Raw genomic sequence first — 21,150 nt, 5'->3', positions numbered from 1 at the left:
CTTTTTTTGCGCTAAAACGCAGCGGTAAAAAACGCAAATGTGAAACCAGCCTAAGTGAATGAACTCCTAACAAATCTGATCTATTCATTGGTGAATATTTCTTCTCGAGATGCGGATGATAAAATCTGCCCCTTCTCTGTTCTTTTTGAGGAACATAGTGTGCATTTTTACTTTTTGCAATGGATAGATGAAATCTGTGTCAAATTTGAAACAAGCCCAGCATTTTACACAGAGGGATGTTGCTGCAGAAAATCCACTCTAAATCAGTATCATGTCAACGTATCCTTTATTAAAGGGGTTTCCAAACTTTCAATGATGCTCTGATGAGCATTGTGCTGAAAATAACAGATATTCAGCCTAAAGGGCCTCATTTATCAAAAATGTGAAACAGTTTGTCGGTTCAGAGTTCAGCTTTGCTTTCTTTGAAGGTTGAGCTTTGGTGGCTTGCTATAGATGACAAAAGCAAATTTTGATTTGCCCAAAGTGAAGGCGGATGTATGTGGCAGCCTTCATGTTGGCGGCTGCGACCTCAGTATATTTGCAGATATAGTAGGGACAATCTTATGTATATTGTAGCGGCGCTAGTGCATGTGCATAAAAACAGCTGCAAGTAAAATCCCGAACCACATCGGGAAAATGGGGCTACAAGGAAATAAATATAATGTAATACCCGCGCTAAAATATGCACCTATAGGGTACCAATATATACAATAATTATTCTAAAAGGTTTACCTTAATGGTGGTATGCAATGGACTGTCTGACGCCGTATGTTGGAAGGGGCAACCTCAAGGAAGTGTGTGCGGATACGACTAAGATAGAAAAACAATATGTTTAATATACACACTAAATTGGCAGAAAGTACGATGATTGTATCTTAATACAGAATGCCGTTTCAGGAACTTGTAGATTCACAGTAGGAAGAAGCCTTAATCGAGGGTTTACCTCCTGGGTTAAAGCTATAAGAGCGGCAGGACTTGTAATTAATAGAAAACAGAAGTACCTGTGAATAGCGGTACTCGTTGTTCCGAGAAAGAAATGTCCTTCTACTATAAAGTAATAGAGCAGTACTTATCTCCTTATTTCTTTAGTCCTAGGTGTACAGCTTGCGGGAGCTTTTCTGAGTGCACTGTCCCGGCCGGTGACAGGCACTCGTGGTGCTTTGCTGTGCTGCGCAGCAGCTTACAGGACCTGTATGACGTTCGGGTCACGTGACTTCCCTGGTCACGTGATACCCCTGTATACGGTACGGTGTGCAAGAGGAGCCAATAACCAACGCGTTTCGGAATTACAACGGATTCCTTCATCAGGGTTGGCTTCCTCTGCGTCCCAGGGCTTTAAATATCCTCAGCACATCATGATCGTAAGTGTAAATTGAAAGCAAACAGTTCGACTTCATTATTTAACCCCTTGGGTTTAAGAGTGTCCAGTTCGAAAATCAGTCTAGTCTCTTCTCTAGACATTTGTTTCAGATAGTCCCCGTTCCTCCAGTCCTTTTTAACCACCTTAATGCCAGTTACATTAACCCCTTGCAGGGATCCCCCATGGCACACTGCAAAGTGTTTAGATAAAGGATGTTCATCATATTTATTTTTTATATTCCGCAGATGCTCATTAATTCTTCTGCAAAGGGGACGTTTTGTGCGTCCTACGTATAATTTACTACAGGGGCATTTGATAACATATATTACCCCCTGAGTAGTACATGTAATAAAGTCTGTAATCTGTATATGGATATCATTCTGGGAGGACACAGATTTCTGTTTTGACAAACGTAAAGATTTACACATTTTGCACTTCTGGCAAGGAAAAAAGCCCTTTATGGTTTGTTTGAAGGGACCTATGCTTATATTTGGTTGGACGGGGTTCAGTGTTGTGGGGGCAATAAGTGTACTCAAATTACGTGCTTTCCTAAAGACGAAACTGGGGTGATCTAATAGTTTATCCCCAATCACCTTATCGTCCTTTAATAAAGACCAGTGTTTATTAACAATATTTTTAAGGATTTTTACATTGGAATTATATTGGGTGATAATTGGAATGGATATCAGATTTGTTTTATTGGCAGCATCCTCATTGTTTTTTGTTGAATCATGGAGAAGTTGTTCTCTAGGGATATTTCGAACACTATCCTGTGCTGCCAATAGGTGATGGTGATTATAGCCTTTGTTTAAAAATTTACCAATAAGGACATTGGTTTCACTATCATAATCTGCACTATTAGAGCAGTTTCGATTTGATCTCATAAATTGGCTACGCGGGACATTAAGCAGCCATCTTGGTAGATGGCAGCTGCCCATTGAGATGAAACTGTTTGAGTCTGTCGGTTTGATGAACGTGGATGTCTGGATTTTGTCCTCATCAATAAAAAGGTTAAGGTCTAAAAAGTGTATGTTGGTTTTACTAGTAGTGGCTAAGAATTGAAGATAAAAATCATTTTTATTAATATCAATTAAAAACTGGTTTAATGAATCCTCGTCATTTTCCCATATAAAAAATATATCATCAATAAAACGTAGCCACAGGGCCAGACCCGCGCGCAAGGAACCCTCCGGGTAGATGTAGAGGTCCTCCCACCTGCCTACATAGAGGTTTGCATAACTGGGCGCGAATCTGGTCCCCATGGCTGTGCCCCACTGCTGGGCATAGTAGTCCGCCTTATATTTAAAAAAATTATGTGTGAGAATAAAATGTGCACAGTCTTTTAAAAATTCAACTTTTCTGGGGGAAAGTTGTTGTGCTAAATTTAAAAAGTGACTCATTGCCTCTGTTCCTTTTTCGTGTAATTAATAGAAAACAGAAGTACCTGTGAATAGCGGTACTCGTTGTTCCGAGAAAGAAATGTCCTTCTACTATAAAGTAATAGAGCAGTACTTATCTCCTTATTTCTTTAGTCCTAGGTGTACAGCTTGCGGGAGCTTTTCTGAGTGCACTGTCCCGGCCGGTGACAGGCACTCTGGTGCTTTGCTGTGCTGTGTAATATTTCAGGCATCGGGAATCTAACTTCCAATTTGTCCCATTATGTGGACTGTTTTCTTCAAAAAGTGGTTCCCACATTGCCAGCCTATCTGAAAGATAGCAAACATATCCTACAAATTCTTGGCAATCTTAAATGGCAGAATAACTATATACTAGGCACGCTTGATGTGTCTTCTTTATATACAGTAATACAACACGAAAAAGGAACAGAGGCAATGAGTCACTTTTTAAATTTAGCACAACAACTTTCCCCCAGAAAAGTTGAATTTTTAAAAGACTGTGCACATTTTATTCTCACACATAATTTTTTTAAATATAAGGCGGACTACTATGCCCAGCAGTGGGGCACAGCCATGGGGACCAGATTCGCGCCCAGTTATGCAAACCTCTATGTAGGCAGGTGGGAGGACCTCTACATCTACCCGGAGGGTTCCTTGCGCGCGGGTCTGGCCCTGTGGCTACGTTTTATTGATGATATATTTTTTATATGGGAAAATGACGAGGATTCATTAAACCAGTTTTTAATTGATATTAATAAAAATGATTTTTATCTTCAATTCTTAGCCACTACTAGTAAAACCAACATACACTTTTTAGACCTTAACCTTTTTATTGATGAGGACAAAATCCAGACATCCACGTTCATCAAACCGACAGACTCAAACAGTTTCATCTCAATGGGCAGCTGCCATCTACCAAGATGGCTGCTTAATGTCCCGCGTAGCCAATTTATGAGATCAAATCGAAACTGCTCTAATAGTGCAGATTATGATAGTGAAACCAATGTCCTTATTGGTAAATTTTTAAACAAAGGCTATAATCACCATCACCTATTGGCAGCACAGGATAGTGTTCGAAATATCCCTAGAGAACAACTTCTCCATGATTCAACAAAAAACAATGAGGATGCTGCCAATAAAACAAATCTGATATCCATTCCAATTATCACCCAATATAATTCCAATGTAAAAATCCTTAAAAATATTGTTAATAAACACTGGTCTTTATTAAAGGACGATAAGGTGATTGGGGATAAACTATTAGATCACCCCAGTTTCGTCTTTAGGAAAGCACGTAATTTGAGTACACTTATTGCCCCCACAACACTGAACCCCGTCCAACCAAATATAAGCATAGGTCCCTTCAAACAAACCATAAAGGGCTTTTTTCCTTGCCAGAAGTGCAAAATGTGTAAATCTTTACGTTTGTCAAAACAGAAATCTGTGTCCTCCCAGAATGATATCCATATACAGATTACAGACTTTATTACATGTACTACTCAGGGGGTAATATATGTTATCAAATGCCCCTGTAGTAAATTATACGTAGGACGCACAAAACGTCCCCTTTGCAGAAGAATTAATGAGCATCTGCGGAATATAAAAAATAAATATGATGAACATCCTTTATCTAAACACTTTGCAGTGTGCCATGGGGGATCCCTGCAAGGGGTTAATGTAACTGGCATTAAGGTGGTTAAAAAGGACTGGAGGAACGGGGACTATCTGAAACAAATGTCTAGAGAAGAGACTAGACTGATTTTCGAACTGGACACTCTTAAACCCAAGGGGTTAAATAATGAAGTCGAACTGTTTGCTTTCAATTTACACTTACGATCATGATGTGCTGAGGATATTTAAAGCCCTGGGACGCAGAGGAAGCCAACCCTGATGAAGGAATCCGTTGTAATTCCGAAACGCGTTGGTTATTGGCTCCTCTTGCACACCGTACCGTATACAGGGGTATCACGTGACCAGGGAAGTCACGTGACCCGAACGTCATACAGGTCCTGTAAGCTGCTGCGCAGCACAGCAAAGCACCACGAGTGCCTGTCACCGGCCGGGACAGTGCACTCAGAAAAGCTCCCGCAAGCTGTACACCTAGGACTAAAGAAATAAGGAGATAAGTACTGCTCTATTACTTTATAGTAGAAGGACATTTCTTTCTCGGAACAACGAGTACCGCTATTCACAGGTACTTCTGTTTTCTATTAATTACAAGTCCTGCCGCTCTTATAGCTTTAACCCAGGAGGTAAACCCTCGATTAAGGCTTCTTCCTACTGTGAATCTACAAGTTCCTGAAACGGCATTCTGTATTAAGATACAATCATCGTACTTTCTGCCAATTTAGTGTGTATATTAAACATATTGTTTTTCTATCTTAGTCGTATCCGCACACACTTCCTTGAGGTTGCCCCTTCCAACATACGGCGTCAGACAGTCCATTGCATACCACCATTAAGGTAAACCTTTTAGAATAATTATTGTATATATTGGTACCCTATAGGTGCATATTTTAGCGCGGGTATTACATTATATTTATTTGCAGATATAACAGCCTATTTTGCTTTTTTTACAGTGAAGTTATCGTGCTTTATTTGCATGTGTTTTTGCTTTTATGTTTTATCGTATTTTATTACTATTGCTCAATACATACTTCACAGTGTAAGGCATTATTGAGCAATTTTTGCAGACGGGCTGTACAGATAGGCGCATGTGGCATTTGCCACATTTCTGTTGGGAATGGGTAATTTATGATCAGAGGAAGACTAAGTCATTCTCTAGGTTTGACCTGGGGACTACACATTTTCCTTCCTAAGAAAGAGACTTGTGAGCAGATTTGCGCTTTCTACACTTTTTGATCGAAGGCGAGTTTCAATGTCCTAAAAAAAGGTGGATTCCCAACTTGTAAGAAACCTAAGACCAGTGGAGCTAGAGAAACCCACAACTGGAGCACATGTGAACCTCATTATAGGTGTACGGATTACCGATACCTCACACGTCCACCATTGTACGGCTCCCGGGGGGGTTCATGTGGATCGCGTTGGGACAAATGCTGAGATAATTTTTCTCTGTCTCTACAGGACGACATTCTCACGGTGATCCGCAGAGTGGATGAGAACTGGGCAGAAGGAATGCTGGGGGACAAAATCGGAATATTCCCAATTTCCTACGTGGAAGTAAGTAATACACTCGGGAGAATAGAAAAATGAGCTGGTTTCTAGGAATGAGCTGTGAGCCCTGTGTTCACATAACCCCAGATCAGGACCATTTATGACTTTCTATGTACATAGATCTTCCAGGCCGATTAGTTTTGACTCCATTAATAAAGCACATGTGGTGTCTTGTCTTCATCATTCATAGAATATGCTGAAGTCATTACTAGTCCACGGTTACCACAATTATCGTAGAGAATGAATTCCTCCACATTGTCATCAGGAAGGTATGTTAGCTCAGGCTCACTTTGTTTTTTCAAGTCTGCGAAGTGCTCACTTTACCGTGGCTGATGCATAAAGACATATTTTCTTCATAAGTCACCATACTGGCAGGTTTCAGGAGAAGCACAGATGATTCTGTGGTATTTGTGCTACATCCATGGATACGTCTGCACCAGAGATCCCATACTTTGCTTGAATATTTCCTAAATTACTCATGGTGGAGGAAATAAGAACAACTTGTAGATTATTAACCCCCTAAACCTCTGCCACATGACTCACTATATTTATTTTATGTTCTAACATGTTTTCTATCTTAATTTCTATGTTTTGTGTTGCCTTAGTAGTAATAGCTAAAAATCCATGTGTGACGTTGAGAGACAGTGGGCATCATTTATTAAACTGGCTTTGTTGCCCACAGAAGTTCAGCTCTGGTAAAATGAAAGCTGTATTGTAATTGGTTGTTATCGGCAACAAAGACCCTTTTGGTAATTAAGGTATTCTATCAGACAGGCCTCTTTATCTGTTTAACACCCCATGTCCTACATTTTCATTGCAGGTGGTGTATCGAGCAGGCTCAGGAGCTGAGCCTTCTTCATATGCAGCATATGCTGGCTTTGTTACATAGCCAGCATCTGTCTGTAGCAGCAATCAGAGCTTGTTCTGATCGCTGCTGTTTACCATTTACATGCCATTGTGAATCACTGATGATCACTTTAAGCCCATGGAGTACAGTGGCAGCTGGAGGCTTTCTGAAGTCCCCATTGGCTGCCATTTTAGTCATCCTGTGAAACTCAGGCATAGGGCTCGCTCACAAACATCACATTACTCTCTGACCAATATTATTCAATGAGTCATTGCTGATCTGTGAGTTTTTTTCTCAGCTCTAATCAGACTAAGGAAAAAAATTGCAGAATGCTCTCATTGCGTTTATTGGACGAGACTCGCCAGTGCAAGTCTACAGGTGCAAGAAAAAATATTGGAGCCAGAACCCTCGGAATAGATAGATCAAATAGATAGATATCCTGTAGATATATAATTTCACTAGCCCCTACATAAACAAACTTACACCCTTTAGTGCCTTTCATGTGGCACTAAAGGATGTTTTGCCTTATTTAACCTATTAAATAAATAAATAATTTAAAAAAAACGACTTAGAGCCCCCCTCATTTTTGAAAACCAGCAAAGATAAAGCAGACAGCTGCAGACTTGTATTATCAGACTGGAAGGTCCCTGGTTTTTGAGCTTTTCCCAGCATAAAAATAAAAGTCCGCAGCCACCTCAGAATTGGTGCTTCACATTAGATGCACCAATTCTGGCGCTTTGTCTGACTCTTCCCAATTGCCCTGGTGCGATGGCAATCTTGGGTAATGGTAGTTGGAGTTGATGACAACTGTGATTTGTAGTCCAGAAATGGATACCTGAAAAACACAGAAAAAAATGACAGAACTAAAAACAGACAGTCACTCATTCACCAATTTGTTACCAAAAATGCTCTCACGAAGCTCCAATGTAATCCACGTTCCCTGAAACTGGCTCCGGCAGCTGAATAGCCGTAGAGTGAGAGCTATAACTAACGACATCTTGGAGATCTGACCACAGAACTTCTGTGGATGTGTAAATCCTTCTGTCTCTTTATGTAATCCCAAACAGACTCACTAATGTTGAGATCAAGGCTCTATGAGGCCATGCCATCACTTCCAGTACTCTGTTTTTCCATGACAATGGCTATATATTTGGAATCATTGTCTTGCTGCAGAGTACATTTGTAGTCAATCAAACGCTTCTCAGATGGTATTTCATGATGTATAAATATCTGGAAACCCACCATATTTAACTGCTGCCTGCAGACCCTCATTATTGTACTGCTCTCCTGTCCTCCAGCAAACATACTGCCTTCTGTTACACCAAAAATATTTCATATTTTGACTCATCACTCCAGAGCAACTGCTGCCATATTTCTGCCCTATGGCACCAATTCTAGTTGGGTCACTTGACCTTGTTTTCTTTCCCAAAAGTATGATTTTTTGCCTCAATTCTTTCATGACTATCAATTCTGGCCAAACTTCTCTGAACAGTAGATGGCTGCAGCTGGGTCCCACTGGTTACTTCCAGTTCTGAGATGATGGCACTGCAGGATAGGTTATGATTTTGAAGGGAAGTAAGCATTAATGTCTTTCATCTGCTACACTAAGTTTCCTTGGCCAACCGTTTTGTCTGCTGCCCACAATGTTGACCTTTTCTTGGTGTCCTTGATGCTGAAAAATGTAGACAGATACTTATCCATCATGTAATACCATCAGGGAGGCGTTTGATTGGCTCTAATTTATTCTGCAGCAGAACATCGACCTCAAACATGCAGCCAATGTCATTAAAAACTATCTTCAGAGTAAAGAACAAGATGTCAATATCATCAAGTTTGTCTGGGATTACATGATCTGTGGTTAATTCTCCATGATGTTTGCAACAACCTCCCTGCTGAATTCCTTCAAAAACTGTGTTGCAAGTATCTAGAAGTAATGTTGTTTTATAAAGATAAAGGGCTGTCACACAAAATATTTAATTGATTTAGATTTAGTTTTTTTTAATTCATTTTGCATATTGTTGATTGATAAAAAAAATAATCTATGAACTCTTCTATTGTTGAAAGTATTCTTACTTTGCAGCATTAGTTTCACTCCTGCCTAAAACGTTTACACAGTTCTGTAAGTCAGAAATAATCCTCAAATGTTATCTCAAACATACCCATGGGCCCAAAAGAGAGCCCTTCTGGCCAGTGGCATACCGCCAATGGCAGCAGTCCACGTGACATCATGTGCTCAGGAGACTGAAACATCGGATGGAATGAGGAATGGGGAGTGTTGTATATATTTATTTTTTAAATCAGTGACTGGTGGCCATAATAGAGTTTGGAGGAACATGGGGAGGGCATTATATTGTATGGAGGACCATGGGCAGTGCATTATATTGTATGGAGGACCATGGGGAGTGCATTATAGTGTATGGAGGACCATGGGGAGTGCATTATAGTGTATGGAGGACCATGGGGAGTGCATTATACTGTATGGAGGACAATGAGGAGGGCATTATAGTGTATGGAGGACCATGGGCAGGGCATTATAGTGTATGGAAGACCATGGGGAGTGCATTATACTGTATGGAGGACCATGGGGAGTGCATTATACTGTACGGAGGACCATGAGGAGTGCATTATATTACTTGTAAGACCATGGGGAGTGCATTATACTGTATGGAGGACCATGGGGAGTGCATTATACTGTATGGAGGACCATGAGGAGTGCATTATACTGTATGGAGGACCATGGGGAGTGCATTATATTACTTGTAGGACCATGAGGAATGCATTATACTGTATGGAGGACCATGGGGAGTGCATTATATTACATGTAGAACCATGGGGAGTGCATTATACTGTATGGGGGTGCATTATATTTTATGGAGGACCATGGAAAAATTGCTATGTAAAGACTTGAAACTTGTGATATATGCTCTTCTGTAACTAAGGCAATTATTTAATTTTTCTTTTTTTGTTTAATTAGCGCTTCTGCTGTAGGGCCCTATGAATTCTATGTACACCCCTGCTTCTGGCATTCGCTGTGCCAGTATGCACATGGATATCTTTTATCTCACTGTATAGGAAAACATACATTACTACACTTTACTTTGCAGAGGGGCATGGTAAAATAAAAGATAAAGTTTATACAGTGCCATGTAGTAGGCCCACAGGAGAATCCTCCGGTGGGTCCCTATGCAATAGAGAGCCACCACCCTCTGGTATGAGCAGAACTTGACACAATATGCTTGAATCACTATGTACACACACAGGCGGCATCTTATTCATGTAAGAATCTACCCAGTTCATTGTTATACATTTGTTATTTGCATGTAGTTGAAAAGTGGGGCCTTGGCACCCCAGTCCGACACTGTACATAAACCTGCTGCATTGTGTTATCTCGGTGATGTAACCTAGTACATAAAAGAAAAGAACATTTTTATTTAAACTCTGCTACATCTGTTCATAAAAAAGTTTGGATTCTCTTATGGGCACAGACATGTAAACCTTAAAGGGGTTGTCCAGAACTTTAACATTGATGGTCTATTCTCAAGATAGGTCATCAATGTCTGATCAGTGGTGATGCAACAACGGCACCCCTGTCGAACAGCTGTTCCTGGTGCTGGCGGTGGCCGTAACTGCTCAGTTGTAGAGCTGCACAAGACAGCTCTGACAACAGCATAGTGGCCACGGCCGGCACTGTACATCTGCCCAATTGTTACCATCCACCTCTCGTGTCTCCCCTTTTCCTCATAGTTTGTAAGCTTGTGAGCAGGGCCCCCATTCCTACTGGTATCTGTTTTGAACTGTGATTTCTGTTATGCTGTAATGTCTATTGTCTGTACAAATCCCCTCTATAAGTTGTAAAGCGCTGCGGAATATGTTGGCGCTATATAAATAAAAATTATTATTATTATTATTATTATTATTATTATCTGCCCACTATTGTTATACATGGGGAATTTTATTGCTACTGAAGAGCTCCGTAGTACAGTAATTGGTTCTTCTCTGGAGGGTACTGCAAATCAGAAATAGAATTCTGCATTGTCACCTGCACTTACCCTTCTAATATATAATTGCCTAGAATACTACTTCCTGCAATTTGTGCCAACTTCCGTGGCTTTGTCCGGAGCTAATGTCCGGAGCTAATGTCCGGAGATAAGTGACGTCACCAGTGTCCTACACCCAGGCAGAGCACAGGGGCCCCAGGCAGCATATGGGGCCCCAGGCAGAGCACAGTGGCCCCAGGCAGAGCACAGGGGCCCCAGGCAGCATATGGGGCCCCAGGCAGAGCACAGTGGTCCCAGGCAGAGCACAGGGGCCCCAGGCAGCCTATGAGGCCCCAGGCAGAGCACAGTGGCCCCAGGCAGAGCACAGGGGCCCCAGGCAGCATATGGGGCCCCAGGCAGCATATGGGGCCCCAGGCAGAGCACAGTGGCCCCAGGCAGAGCACAGTGGCCCCAGGCAGAGCACAGGGGCCCCAGGCAGAACATGGGGCCCCAGGCAGAGCACAGGGGCCCCAGGCAGCATATGGGGCCCCAGGCAGAGCACAGGGGCCCCAGGCAGAGCACAGGGGCCCCAGGCAGCATATGGGGCCCCAGGCAGAGCACAGGGGCCCCAGGCAGCATATGGGGCCCCAGGCAGAGCACAGTGGCCCCAGGCAGAGCACAGGGGCCCCAGGCAGCATATGGGGCCCCAGGCAGAGCACAGTGGTCCCAGGCAGAGCACAGGGGCCCCAGGCAGCCTATGAGGCCCCAGGCAGAGCACAGTGGCCCCAGGCAGAGCACAGGGGCCCCAGGCAGCATATGGGGCCCCAGGCAGCATATGGGGCCCCAGGCAGAGCACAGTGGCCCCAGGCAGAGCACAGTGGCCCCAGGCAGAGCACAGGGGCCCCAGGCAGAACATGGGGCCCCAGGCAGAGCACAGGGGCCCCAGGCAGCATATGGGACCCCAGGCAGAGCACAGGGGCCCCAGGCAGAGCACAGGGGCCCCAGGCAGCATATGGGGCCCCAGGCAGAGCACAGGGGCCCAAGGCAGCATATGGGGCCCCAGGCAGAGCACAGTGGCCCCAGGCAGAGCACAGGGGCCCCAGGCAGAACATGGGGCCCCAGGCAGAGCACAGGGGCCCCAGGCTGCATATGGGGCCCCAGGCAGAGCACAGGGGCCCCAGGCAGCATATGGGGCCCCAGGCAGAGCACAGGGGCCCCAGGCAGCATATGGGGCCCCAGGCAGAGCACAGGGGCCCCAGGCAGCATATGGGGCCCCAGGCAGAGCACAGTGGCCCCAGGCAGAGCACAGGGGACCCAGGCAGCATATGGGGCCCCAGGCAGAGCACAGGGGCCCCAGGCAGCATATGGGGCCCCAGGCAGAGCACAGTGGCCCCAGGCAGAGCACAGGGGCCCCAGGCAGAACATGGGGCCCCAGGCAGAGCACAGGGGCCCCAGGCAGAGCACTGGGGCCCCAGGCAGCATATGGGGCCCCAGGCAGAGCACAGGGGCCCCAGGCAGCATATGGGGCCCCAGGCAGAGCACAGTGGCCCCAGGCAGAGCACAGGGGCCCCAGGCAGAACATGGGGTCCCAGGCAGAGCACAGGGGCCCCAGGCAGAGCACAGGGGCCCCAGGCAGCATATGGGGCCCCAGGCAGAGCACAGGGGCCCCAGGCAGCATATGGGGCCCCAGGCAGAGCACAGTGGCCCCAGGCAGCATATGGGGCCCCAGGCAGAGCACAGTGGCCCCAGGCAGCATATGGGGCCCCAGGCAGAGCACAGTGGCCCCAGGCAGAGTACAGGGGCCCCAGGCAGCATATGGGGCCCCAGGCAGAGCACAGGGGCCCCAGGCAGAACATGGGGCCCCAGGCAGAGCACAGGGGCCCCAGGCAGAGCACAGGGGCCCCAGGCAGCATATGGGGCCCCAGGCAGAGCACAGGGGCCCCAGGCAGAACATGGGGCCCCAGGCAGAGCACAGGGGCCCCAGGCAGCATATGGGGCCCCAGGCAGAGCACAGGGGCCCCAGGCAGCATATGGGGCCCCAGGCAGAGCACAGTGGCCCCAGGCAGAACATGGGGCCCCAGGCAGAGCACAGGGGCCCCAGGCAGAGCACAGGGGCCCCAGGCAGCATATGGGGCCCCAGGCAGAGCACAGGGGCCCCAGGCAGCATATGGGGCCCCAGGCAGAGCACAGTGGCCCCAGGCAGCATATGGGGCCCCAGGCAGAGCACAGTGGCCCCAGGCAGAGCACAGGGGCCCCAGGCAGCATATGGGTCCCCAGGCAGAGCACAGTGGTCCCAGGCAGAGCACATGGGCCCCAGGCAGCTTATGGGGCCCCAGGCAGAGCACAGTGGCCCCAGGCAGAACATGGGGCCCCAGGCAGAGCACAGTGGCCCCAGGCAGAGCACAGGGGCCCCAGGCAGAACATGGGGCCCCAGGCAGAGCACAGGGGCCCCAGGCAGAGCACAGGGGCCCCAGGCAGCATATGGGGCCCCAGGCAGAGCACAGGGGCCCCAGGCAGCATATGGGGCCCCAGGCAGAGCATAGTGGCCCCAGGCAGAACATGGGGCCCCAGGCAGAGCACAGGGGCCCCAGGCAGAGCACAGGGGCCCCAGGCAGCATATGGGGCCCCAGGCAGAGCACAGGGGCCCCAGGCAGCATATGGGGCCCCAGGCAGAGCACAGTGGCCCCAGGCAGCATATGGGGCCCCAGGCAGAGCACAGTGGCCCCAGGCAGAGCACAGGGGCCCCAGGCAGCATATGGGTCCCCAGGCAGAGCACAGTGGTCCCAGGCAGAGCACAGGGGCCCCAGGCAGCTTATGGGGCCCCAGGCAGAGCACAGTGGCCCCAGGCAGAACATGGGGCCCCAGGCAGAGCACAGTGGCCCCAGGCAGAGCACAAGGGCCCCAGGCAGAACATGGGGCCCCAGGCAGAACATGGGGCCCCAGGCAGAGCACAGGGGCCCCAGGCAGAGCACAGGGGCCCCAGGCAGCCTATGGGGCCCCAGGCAGAGCACAGGGGCCCCAGGCAGCATATGGGGCCCCAGGCAGAGCACAGTGGCCCCAGGCAGAGCACACACCAAATCAGAGGCCGAGGGGCCCCGCCAACCAAATCGGAGGCCGAGGGGCCCCGCCCACCAAATCGGAGGCCGAGGAGCCCCGCCCACCAAATCGAAGGCCGAGCGGCCCCGCCCACCAAAGCGGAGGCCGAGGGGCCCGGCCCCGCCCACCAAAGCGGAGGCCGAGGGGCCCCGACCACCACATCGGAGGCCGAGGGTCCCCGCCCACCAAATCGGAGGCCGAGGGTCCCCGCCCACCAAATCGGAGGCCGAGGGTCCCCGCCCACCAAATCGGAGGCCGAGGGTCCCCGCCCACCAAATCGGAGGCCGAGGGGCCCCGCCCACCAAATCGGAGGCCGAGGGGCCCCGCCCACCAAATCGGAGGCCGAGGGGCCCCGCCCACCAAATCGGAGGCCGAGGGGCCCCGCCCACCAAATCGGAGGCCGAGAGTCCCCGCCCACCAAATCGGAGGCCGAGGGGCCCCGCCAACCAAATCGGAGGCCGAGGGGCTTCGCCAACCAAATCGGAGGCCGAGGAGCCCCGCCCACCAAATCGAAGGCCGAGGGGCCCCGCCCACCAAATCGGAGGCCGAGGGGCCCCGCCCACCAAATCGGAGGCCGAGAGTCCCCGCCCACCAAATCGGAGGATAAGGGGCCCCGCCAACCAAATCGGAGGGCGAGGGGCCCCGCCAACCAAATCGGAGGCCGAGGAGCCCCGCCCAACAAATCGACGACCGAGCAGCCCCGCCCACCAAAGCGGAGGCCGAGGGGCCCGGCCCCACCCACCAAAGCGGAGGCCGAGGGTCCCCGACCACCACATCGGAGGCCGAGGGGCCCCGCCCACCAAATCGGAGGCCAAGGGGCCCCGCCCACCAAATCGGAGGCCGAGGGTCCCCGCCCACCAAAAGTAAGTGCGGCCCCAAAAGTAAGTGCGCCCCCGGGTGCAAAAGTAAGTGCGCCCCCGGGTGCAAAAGTAAGTGCGCCCCCGGGTGCAAAAGTAAGTGCGCCCCCGGGTGCAAAAGTAAGTGCGCCCCCGGGTGCAAAAGTAAGTGCGCCCCCGGGTGCAAAAGTAAGCGCGCCCCCGGCCCCGGGTGCAAAAGTAAGCGCGCCCCCCAGTCCCGTGTGTGAAAAGTGCTGCTGTAAAGCTGGTAGCGCTGTTCAAGCACCATGTATTTCCTTCAGGAAATGCCCATCTAATATATAATTGCCTAGAATACTACTTCCTGCAATTTGTGCCAACTTCCGTGGCTTTGTCCGGAGCTAATGTCCGGAGATAATGTCCGGAGCTAATGTCCGGAGATAATGTCCGCAGCTAATGTCCGGAGCTAATGTCCGGAGATAAGTGACGTCACCAGTGTCCTACACCCAGGCAGAGCACAGGGGCCCCAGGCAGCATATGGGGCCCCAGGCAGAGCACAGTGGCCCCAGGCAGAGCACAGTGGCCCCAGGCAGAGCACAGGGGCCCCAGGCAGCATATGGGGCCCCAGGCAGAGCACAGTGGTCCCAGGCAGAGCACAGGGGCCCCAGGCAGCCTATGGGGCCCCAGGCAGAGCACAGTGGCCCCAGGCAGAGCACAGGGGCCCCAGGCAGCATATGGGGCCCCAGGCAGAGCACAGGGGCCCCAGGCAGAGCACAGGGGCCCCAGGCAGCATATGGGGCCCCAGGCAGAGCACAGGGGCCCCAGGCAGCATATGGGGCCCCAGGCAGAGCACAGTGGCCCCAGGCAGAGCACAGGGGCCCCAGGCAGAACATGGGGCCCCAGGCAGAGCACAGGGGCCCCAGGCAGAGCACAGGGGCCCCAGGCAGCATATGGGGCCCCAGGCAGAGCACAGGGGCCCCAGGCAGCATATGGGGCCCCAGGCAGAGCACAGGGGCCCCAGGCAGCATATGGGGCCCCAGGCAGAGCACAGTGGCCCCAGGCAACATATGGGGCCCCAGGCAGAGCACAGTGGCCCAAGGCAGAGCACAGGGGCCCCAGGCAGCATATGGGGCCCCAGGCAGAGCACAGTGGTCCCAGGCAGAGCACAGGGGCCCCAGGCAGCTTATGGGGCCCCAGGCAGAGCACAGTGGCCCCAGGCAGAACATGGGGCCCCAGGCAGAGCACAGTGGCCCCAGGCAGAGCACAGGGGCCCCAGGCAGCATATGGGGCCCCAGGCAGAGCACAGGGGCCCCAGGCAGCATATGGGGCCCCAGGCAGAGCACAGTGGCCCCAGGCAGAACATGGGGCCCCAGGCAGAGCACAGGGGCCCCAGGCAGAGCACAGGGGCCCCAGGCAGCATATGGGGCCCCAGGCAGAGCACAGTGGCCCCAGGCAGAGCACAGGGGCCCCAGGCAGCATATGGGGCCCCAGGCAGAGCACAGTGGCCCCAGGCAACATATGGGGCCCCAGGCAGAGCACAGTGGCCCAAGGCAGAGCACAGGGGCCCCAGGCAGCATATGGGGCCCCAGGCAGAGCACAGTGGCCCCAGGCAGAGCACAGGGGCCCCAGGCAGCATATGGGGCCCCAGGCAGAGCACAGTGGCCCCAGGCAGAACATGGGGCCCCAGGCAGAGCACAGGGGCCCCAGGCAGAGCACAGGGGCCCCAGGCAGCATATGGGGCCCCAGGCAGAGCACAGTGGCCCCAGGCAGAGCACAGGGGCCCCAGGCAGCATATGGGGCCCCAGGCAGAGCACAGTGGTCCCAGGCAGAGCACAGGGGCCCCAGGCAGCCTATGGGGCCCCAGGCAGAGCACAGTGGTCCCAGGTAGAGCACAGGGGCCCCAGGCAGCCTATGGGGCCCCAGGGAAAGCACAGGGGCCCCAGGCAGCATATGGGGCCCCAGGCAGAGCACAGTGGCCCCAGGCAGAGCACAGGGGCCCCAGGCAGCATATGGGGCCCCAGGCAGAGCACAGTGGTCCCAGGCAGAGCACAGGGGCCCCAGGCAGCCTATGGGGCCCCAGGCAGAGCACAGTGGCCCCAGGCAGAACATGGGGCCCTAGGCAGAGCACAGGGGCCCCAGGCAGAACACAGGGGCCCCAGGCAGCATATGGGGCCCCAGGCAGAGCACAGTGGTCCCAGGTAGAGCACAGGGGCCCCAGGCAGCCTATGGGGCCCCAGGCAGAGCACAGGGGCCCCAGGCAGCATATGGGGCCCCAGGCAGAGCACAGTGGCCCCAGGCAGAGCACAGGGGCCCCAGGCAGCATATGGGGCCCCAGGCAGAGCACAGTGGTCCCAGGCAGAGCACAGGGGCCCCAGGCAGCCTATGGGGCCCCAGGCAGAGCACAGTGGCCCCAGGCAGAACATGGGGCCCCAGGCAGAGCACAGGGGCCCCAGGCAGAGCACAGGGGCCCCAGGCAGCATATGGGGCCCCAGGCAGAGCACAGTGGTCCCAGGTAGAGCACAGGGGCCCCAGGCAGCCTATGGGGCCCCAGGCAGAGCACAGAGGCCCCAGGCAGCATATGGGGCCCCAGGCAGAGCACAGTGGCCCCAGGCAGAGCACAGGGGCCCCAGGCAGCATATGGGGCCCCAGGTAGAGCACAGTGGTCCCAGGCAGAGCACAGGGGCCCCAGGCAGCCTATGGGGCCCCAGGCAGAGCACAGTGGCCCCAGGCAGAACATGGGGCCCCAGGCAGAGCACAGGGGCCCCAGGCAGCCTATGGGGCCCCAGGCAGAGCACAGTGGTCCCAGGTAGAGCACAGGGGCCCCAGGCAGCCTATGGGGCCCCAGGCAGAGCACAGGGGCCCCAGGCAGCATATGGGGCCCCAGGCAGAGCACAGTGGCCCCAGGCAGAGCACAGGGGCCCCAGGCAGCATATGGGGCCCCAGGCAGAGCACAGTGGTCCCAGGCAGAGCACAGGGGCCCCAGGCAGCCTATGGGGCCCCAGGCAGAGCACAGTGGCCCCAGGCAGAACATGGGGCCCCAGGCAGAGCACAGGGGCCCCAGGCAGAGCACAGGGGCCCCAGGCAGCATATGGGGCCCCAGGCAGAGCACAGTGGTCCCAGGTAGAGCACAGGGGCCCCAGGCAGCCTATGGGGCCCCAGGCAGAGCACAGGGGCCCCAGGCAGCATATGGGGCCCCAGGCAGAGCACAGTGGCCCCAGGCAGAGCACAGGGGCCCCAGGCAGCATATGGGGCCCCAGGCAGAACACAGGGGCCCCAGGCAGCATATGGGGCCCCAGGCAGAGCACAGCGATTTTTTTTGGACCACTGTGCGGTGTTTCAGACCCCCTGTGTGATGTCTGGGGCCCTGTTCTTAAGCATATTAAAGATTAAAGTAACGTATATTAAAGTATATTATAGATCAAATTTGACACGTTTATGAGCACCATTGAGTGATATACTCAAGAATGACATAATTTTTCAACATTTTATGGTTTCAAACTGTAAACACTCAGTTTTTTTTACTTCAACCAGAAAACCTTAACGGTTCATAAAAAACTTGACTGTTCAGGATATGATAAAAGTCATAGTATTCTGAATCTTTAACTTATAAAGATACCTTTACATGGGGTGATTATTGGTTCCTGAGAGGCTTTCGGCCGATAATCGTACACATGGCTGGTGACAGGACAATACAATATAAACGTTCAAAGGTAAACACTGATAACATTAAAATCTAATATATAATTGCCTAGAATACTACTTCCGGCAATTTGTGCCAACTTCCGTGGCTTTGTCCGGAGATAATGTCCGGAAATAAGTGACGTCACCAGCGTCCTACACCCGCTCAGGGTGGACAAAGATATATGCCTTCGTGGTGCGCGGCACTTTTCTGATTGGTTGCCGCCTGCCGCGAGTGACCAATCAGAAATGTGCCGTACTGTCAAGAATTGTCAAGAGCTGGTGAGTGCAGCCATTTTTTGTTCTTTCTTAAGGTACCGTCACACTAAACGATATCGCTAGCGATCCGTGACGTTGCAGCGTCCTCGCTAGCGATATCGTTTAGTTTGACACGCAGCAGCGATCAGGATCCTGCTGTGATGTCGCTGGTCGCTGAATAAAGTCCAGAACTTTATTTGGTCGTCCGATCGCCGTGTATCGTTGTGTTTGACACCAAAAGCAACGATACCAGCGATGTTTTACACTGGTAACCAGGGTAAACATCGGGTTACTAAGCGCAGGGCCGCGCTTAGTAACCCGATGTTTACCCTGGTTACCAGCGTAAAAGTAAAAAAAACAAACAGTACATACTTACATGCGTCCCCCAGCGTCTGCTTCCTGCTCTGACTGAGATCCGGCCCTAAAGTGAAAGTGAAAGCATAGCGGTGACGTCACCGCTGTGCTGTTAGGGCCGGAGCTCAGTCAGTGTCAGGAAGCAGACGCTGGGGGACGCGCAGGTGAGCATGTACTGTTTGTTTTTTTTACTGTTACGCTGGTAACCAGGGTAAACATCGGGTTACTAAGCGCGGCCCTGCGCTTAGCAACCCGATGTTTACCCTGGTTACCCGGGGACCTCGGCATCGTTGGTCGCTGGAGAGCGGTCTGTGTGACAGCTCTCCAGCGATCAAACAGCGACGCTGCAGCGATCGGCATCGTTGTCGCTATCGCTGCAGCGTCGCTTAATGTGACGGTACCTTTACTATTATTTATTAATTGTATTATTCTTACATTTGAATAAATAAAGTATATATGGATTCTAGACTCCCGATTCTTTAGAACCGGGCTGCCATCTAGTCTAATATATAATTGCCTAGAATACTACTTCTTGCAATTTGTGCCAACTTCCGTGGCTTTGTCCGGAGCTAATGTCCGGAGCTAATGTCCGGAGCTAATGTCCCGAGCTAATGTCCGGAGATAAGTGACGTCACCAGTGTCCTACACCCAGGCAGAGCACAGGGGCCCCAGGCAGCATATGGGGCCCCAGGCAGAGCACAGTGGCCCCAGGCAGAGCACAGGGGCCCCAGGCAGCATATGGGGCCCCAGGCAGAGCACAGTGGTCCCAGGCAGAGCACAGGGGCCCCAGGCAGCCTATGGGGCCCCAGGCAGAGCACAGTGGCCCCAGGCAGAGCACAGGGGCCCCAGGCAGCATATGGGGCCCCAGGCAGAGCACAGGGGCCCCAGGCAGCATATGGGGCCCCAGGCAGAGCACAGTGGCCCCAGGCAGAGCACAGGGGCCCCAGGCAGAACATGGGGCCCCAGGCAGAGCACAGGGGCCCCAGGCAGAGCACAGGGGCCCCAGGCAGCATATGGGGCCCCAGGCAGAGCACAGGGGCCCCAGGCAGCATATGGGGCCCCAGGCAGAGCACAGTGGCCCCAGGCAGAGCACAGGGGCCCCAGGCAGAACATGGGGCCCCAGGCAGAGCACAGGGGCCCCAGGCAGAGCACAGGGGCCCCAGGCAGCCTATGGGGCCCCAGGCAGAGCACAGTGGCCCCAGGCAGCATATGGGGCCCCAGGCAGAGCACAGGGGCCCCAGGCAGCATATGGGGCCCCAGGCAGAGCACAGTGGCCCCAGGCAGAGCACAGGGGCCCCAGGCAGAACATGGGGCCCCAGGCAGAGCACAGGGGCCCCAGGCAGAGCACAGGGGCCCCAGGCAGCATATGGGGCCCCAGGCAGAGCACAGGGGCCCCAGGCAGAGCACAGGGGCCCCAGGCAGCATATGGGGCCCCAGGCAGAGCACAGGGGCCCCAGGCAGCATATGGGGCCCCAGGCAGAGCACAGTGGCCCCAGGCAGAGCACAGGGGCCCCAGGCAGAACATGGGGCCCCAGGCAGAGCACAGGGGCCCCAGGCAGAGCACAGGGGCCCCAGGCAGCATATGGGGCCCCAGGCAGAGCACAGGGGCCCCAGGCAGCATATGGGGCCCCAGGCAGAGCACAGCGATATTTTGGACCACTGTGCGGTGTTTCAGACCCCCTGTGTGATGTCTGGGGCCCTGTTCTTAAGTATATTAAAGATTAAAGTAACGTATATTAAAGTATATTATAGATCAAATTTGACACGTTTATGAGCACCATTGAGTGATATACTCAAGAATGACATAATTTTTCAACATTTTATGGTTTCAAACTGTAAACACTCAGAGTTTTTTTTACTTCAACCAGAAAACCTTAACGGTTCATAAAAAACTTGACTGTTCAGGATATGATAAAAGTCATAGTATTCTGAATCTTTAACTTATAAAGATACCTTTACATGGGGTGATTATTGGTTCCAGAGAGGCTTTCGGCCGATAATCGTACACATGGCTGGTGACAGGACAATACAATATAAACGTTCAAAGGTAAACACTGATAACATTAAAATCTAATATATAATTGCCTAGAATACTACTTCCGGCAATTTGTGCCAACTTCCGTGGCTTTGTCCGGAGATAATGTCCGGAGATAAGTGACGTCACCAGCGTCCTACACCCGCTCAGGGTGGACAA

The 21,150-nt window shown here is 52.1% G+C and overlaps 1 protein-coding gene across 4 annotated transcripts in view; it reads left to right on the top strand.

Annotated features, from left to right (window-relative positions):
- SH3RF1 (SH3 domain containing ring finger 1) overlaps positions 1-21,150 on the top strand; it is a 211,066-nt gene that overhangs the window by 132,767 nt on the left and 57,149 nt on the right. For all 4 annotated transcript variants that reach the window (XM_077279482.1, XM_077279480.1, XM_077279483.1 and 1 more), the window contains one exon: positions 5,842-5,937. In XM_077279482.1, coding sequence (XP_077135597.1) covers positions 5,842-5,937 — 96 coding nt within the window. The remainder of the gene's footprint in view (positions 1-5,841; positions 5,938-21,150) is intronic.

This window comes from Ranitomeya variabilis, chromosome 1 (assembly GCF_051348905.1).
Source record: "Ranitomeya variabilis isolate aRanVar5 chromosome 1, aRanVar5.hap1, whole genome shotgun sequence".
Lineage (NCBI taxonomy): Eukaryota > Metazoa > Chordata > Amphibia > Anura > Dendrobatidae > Ranitomeya > Ranitomeya variabilis.
Note: the sequence above shows the minus strand (reverse complement) of the source record. Positions and strands in the feature narration are given on the sequence as shown.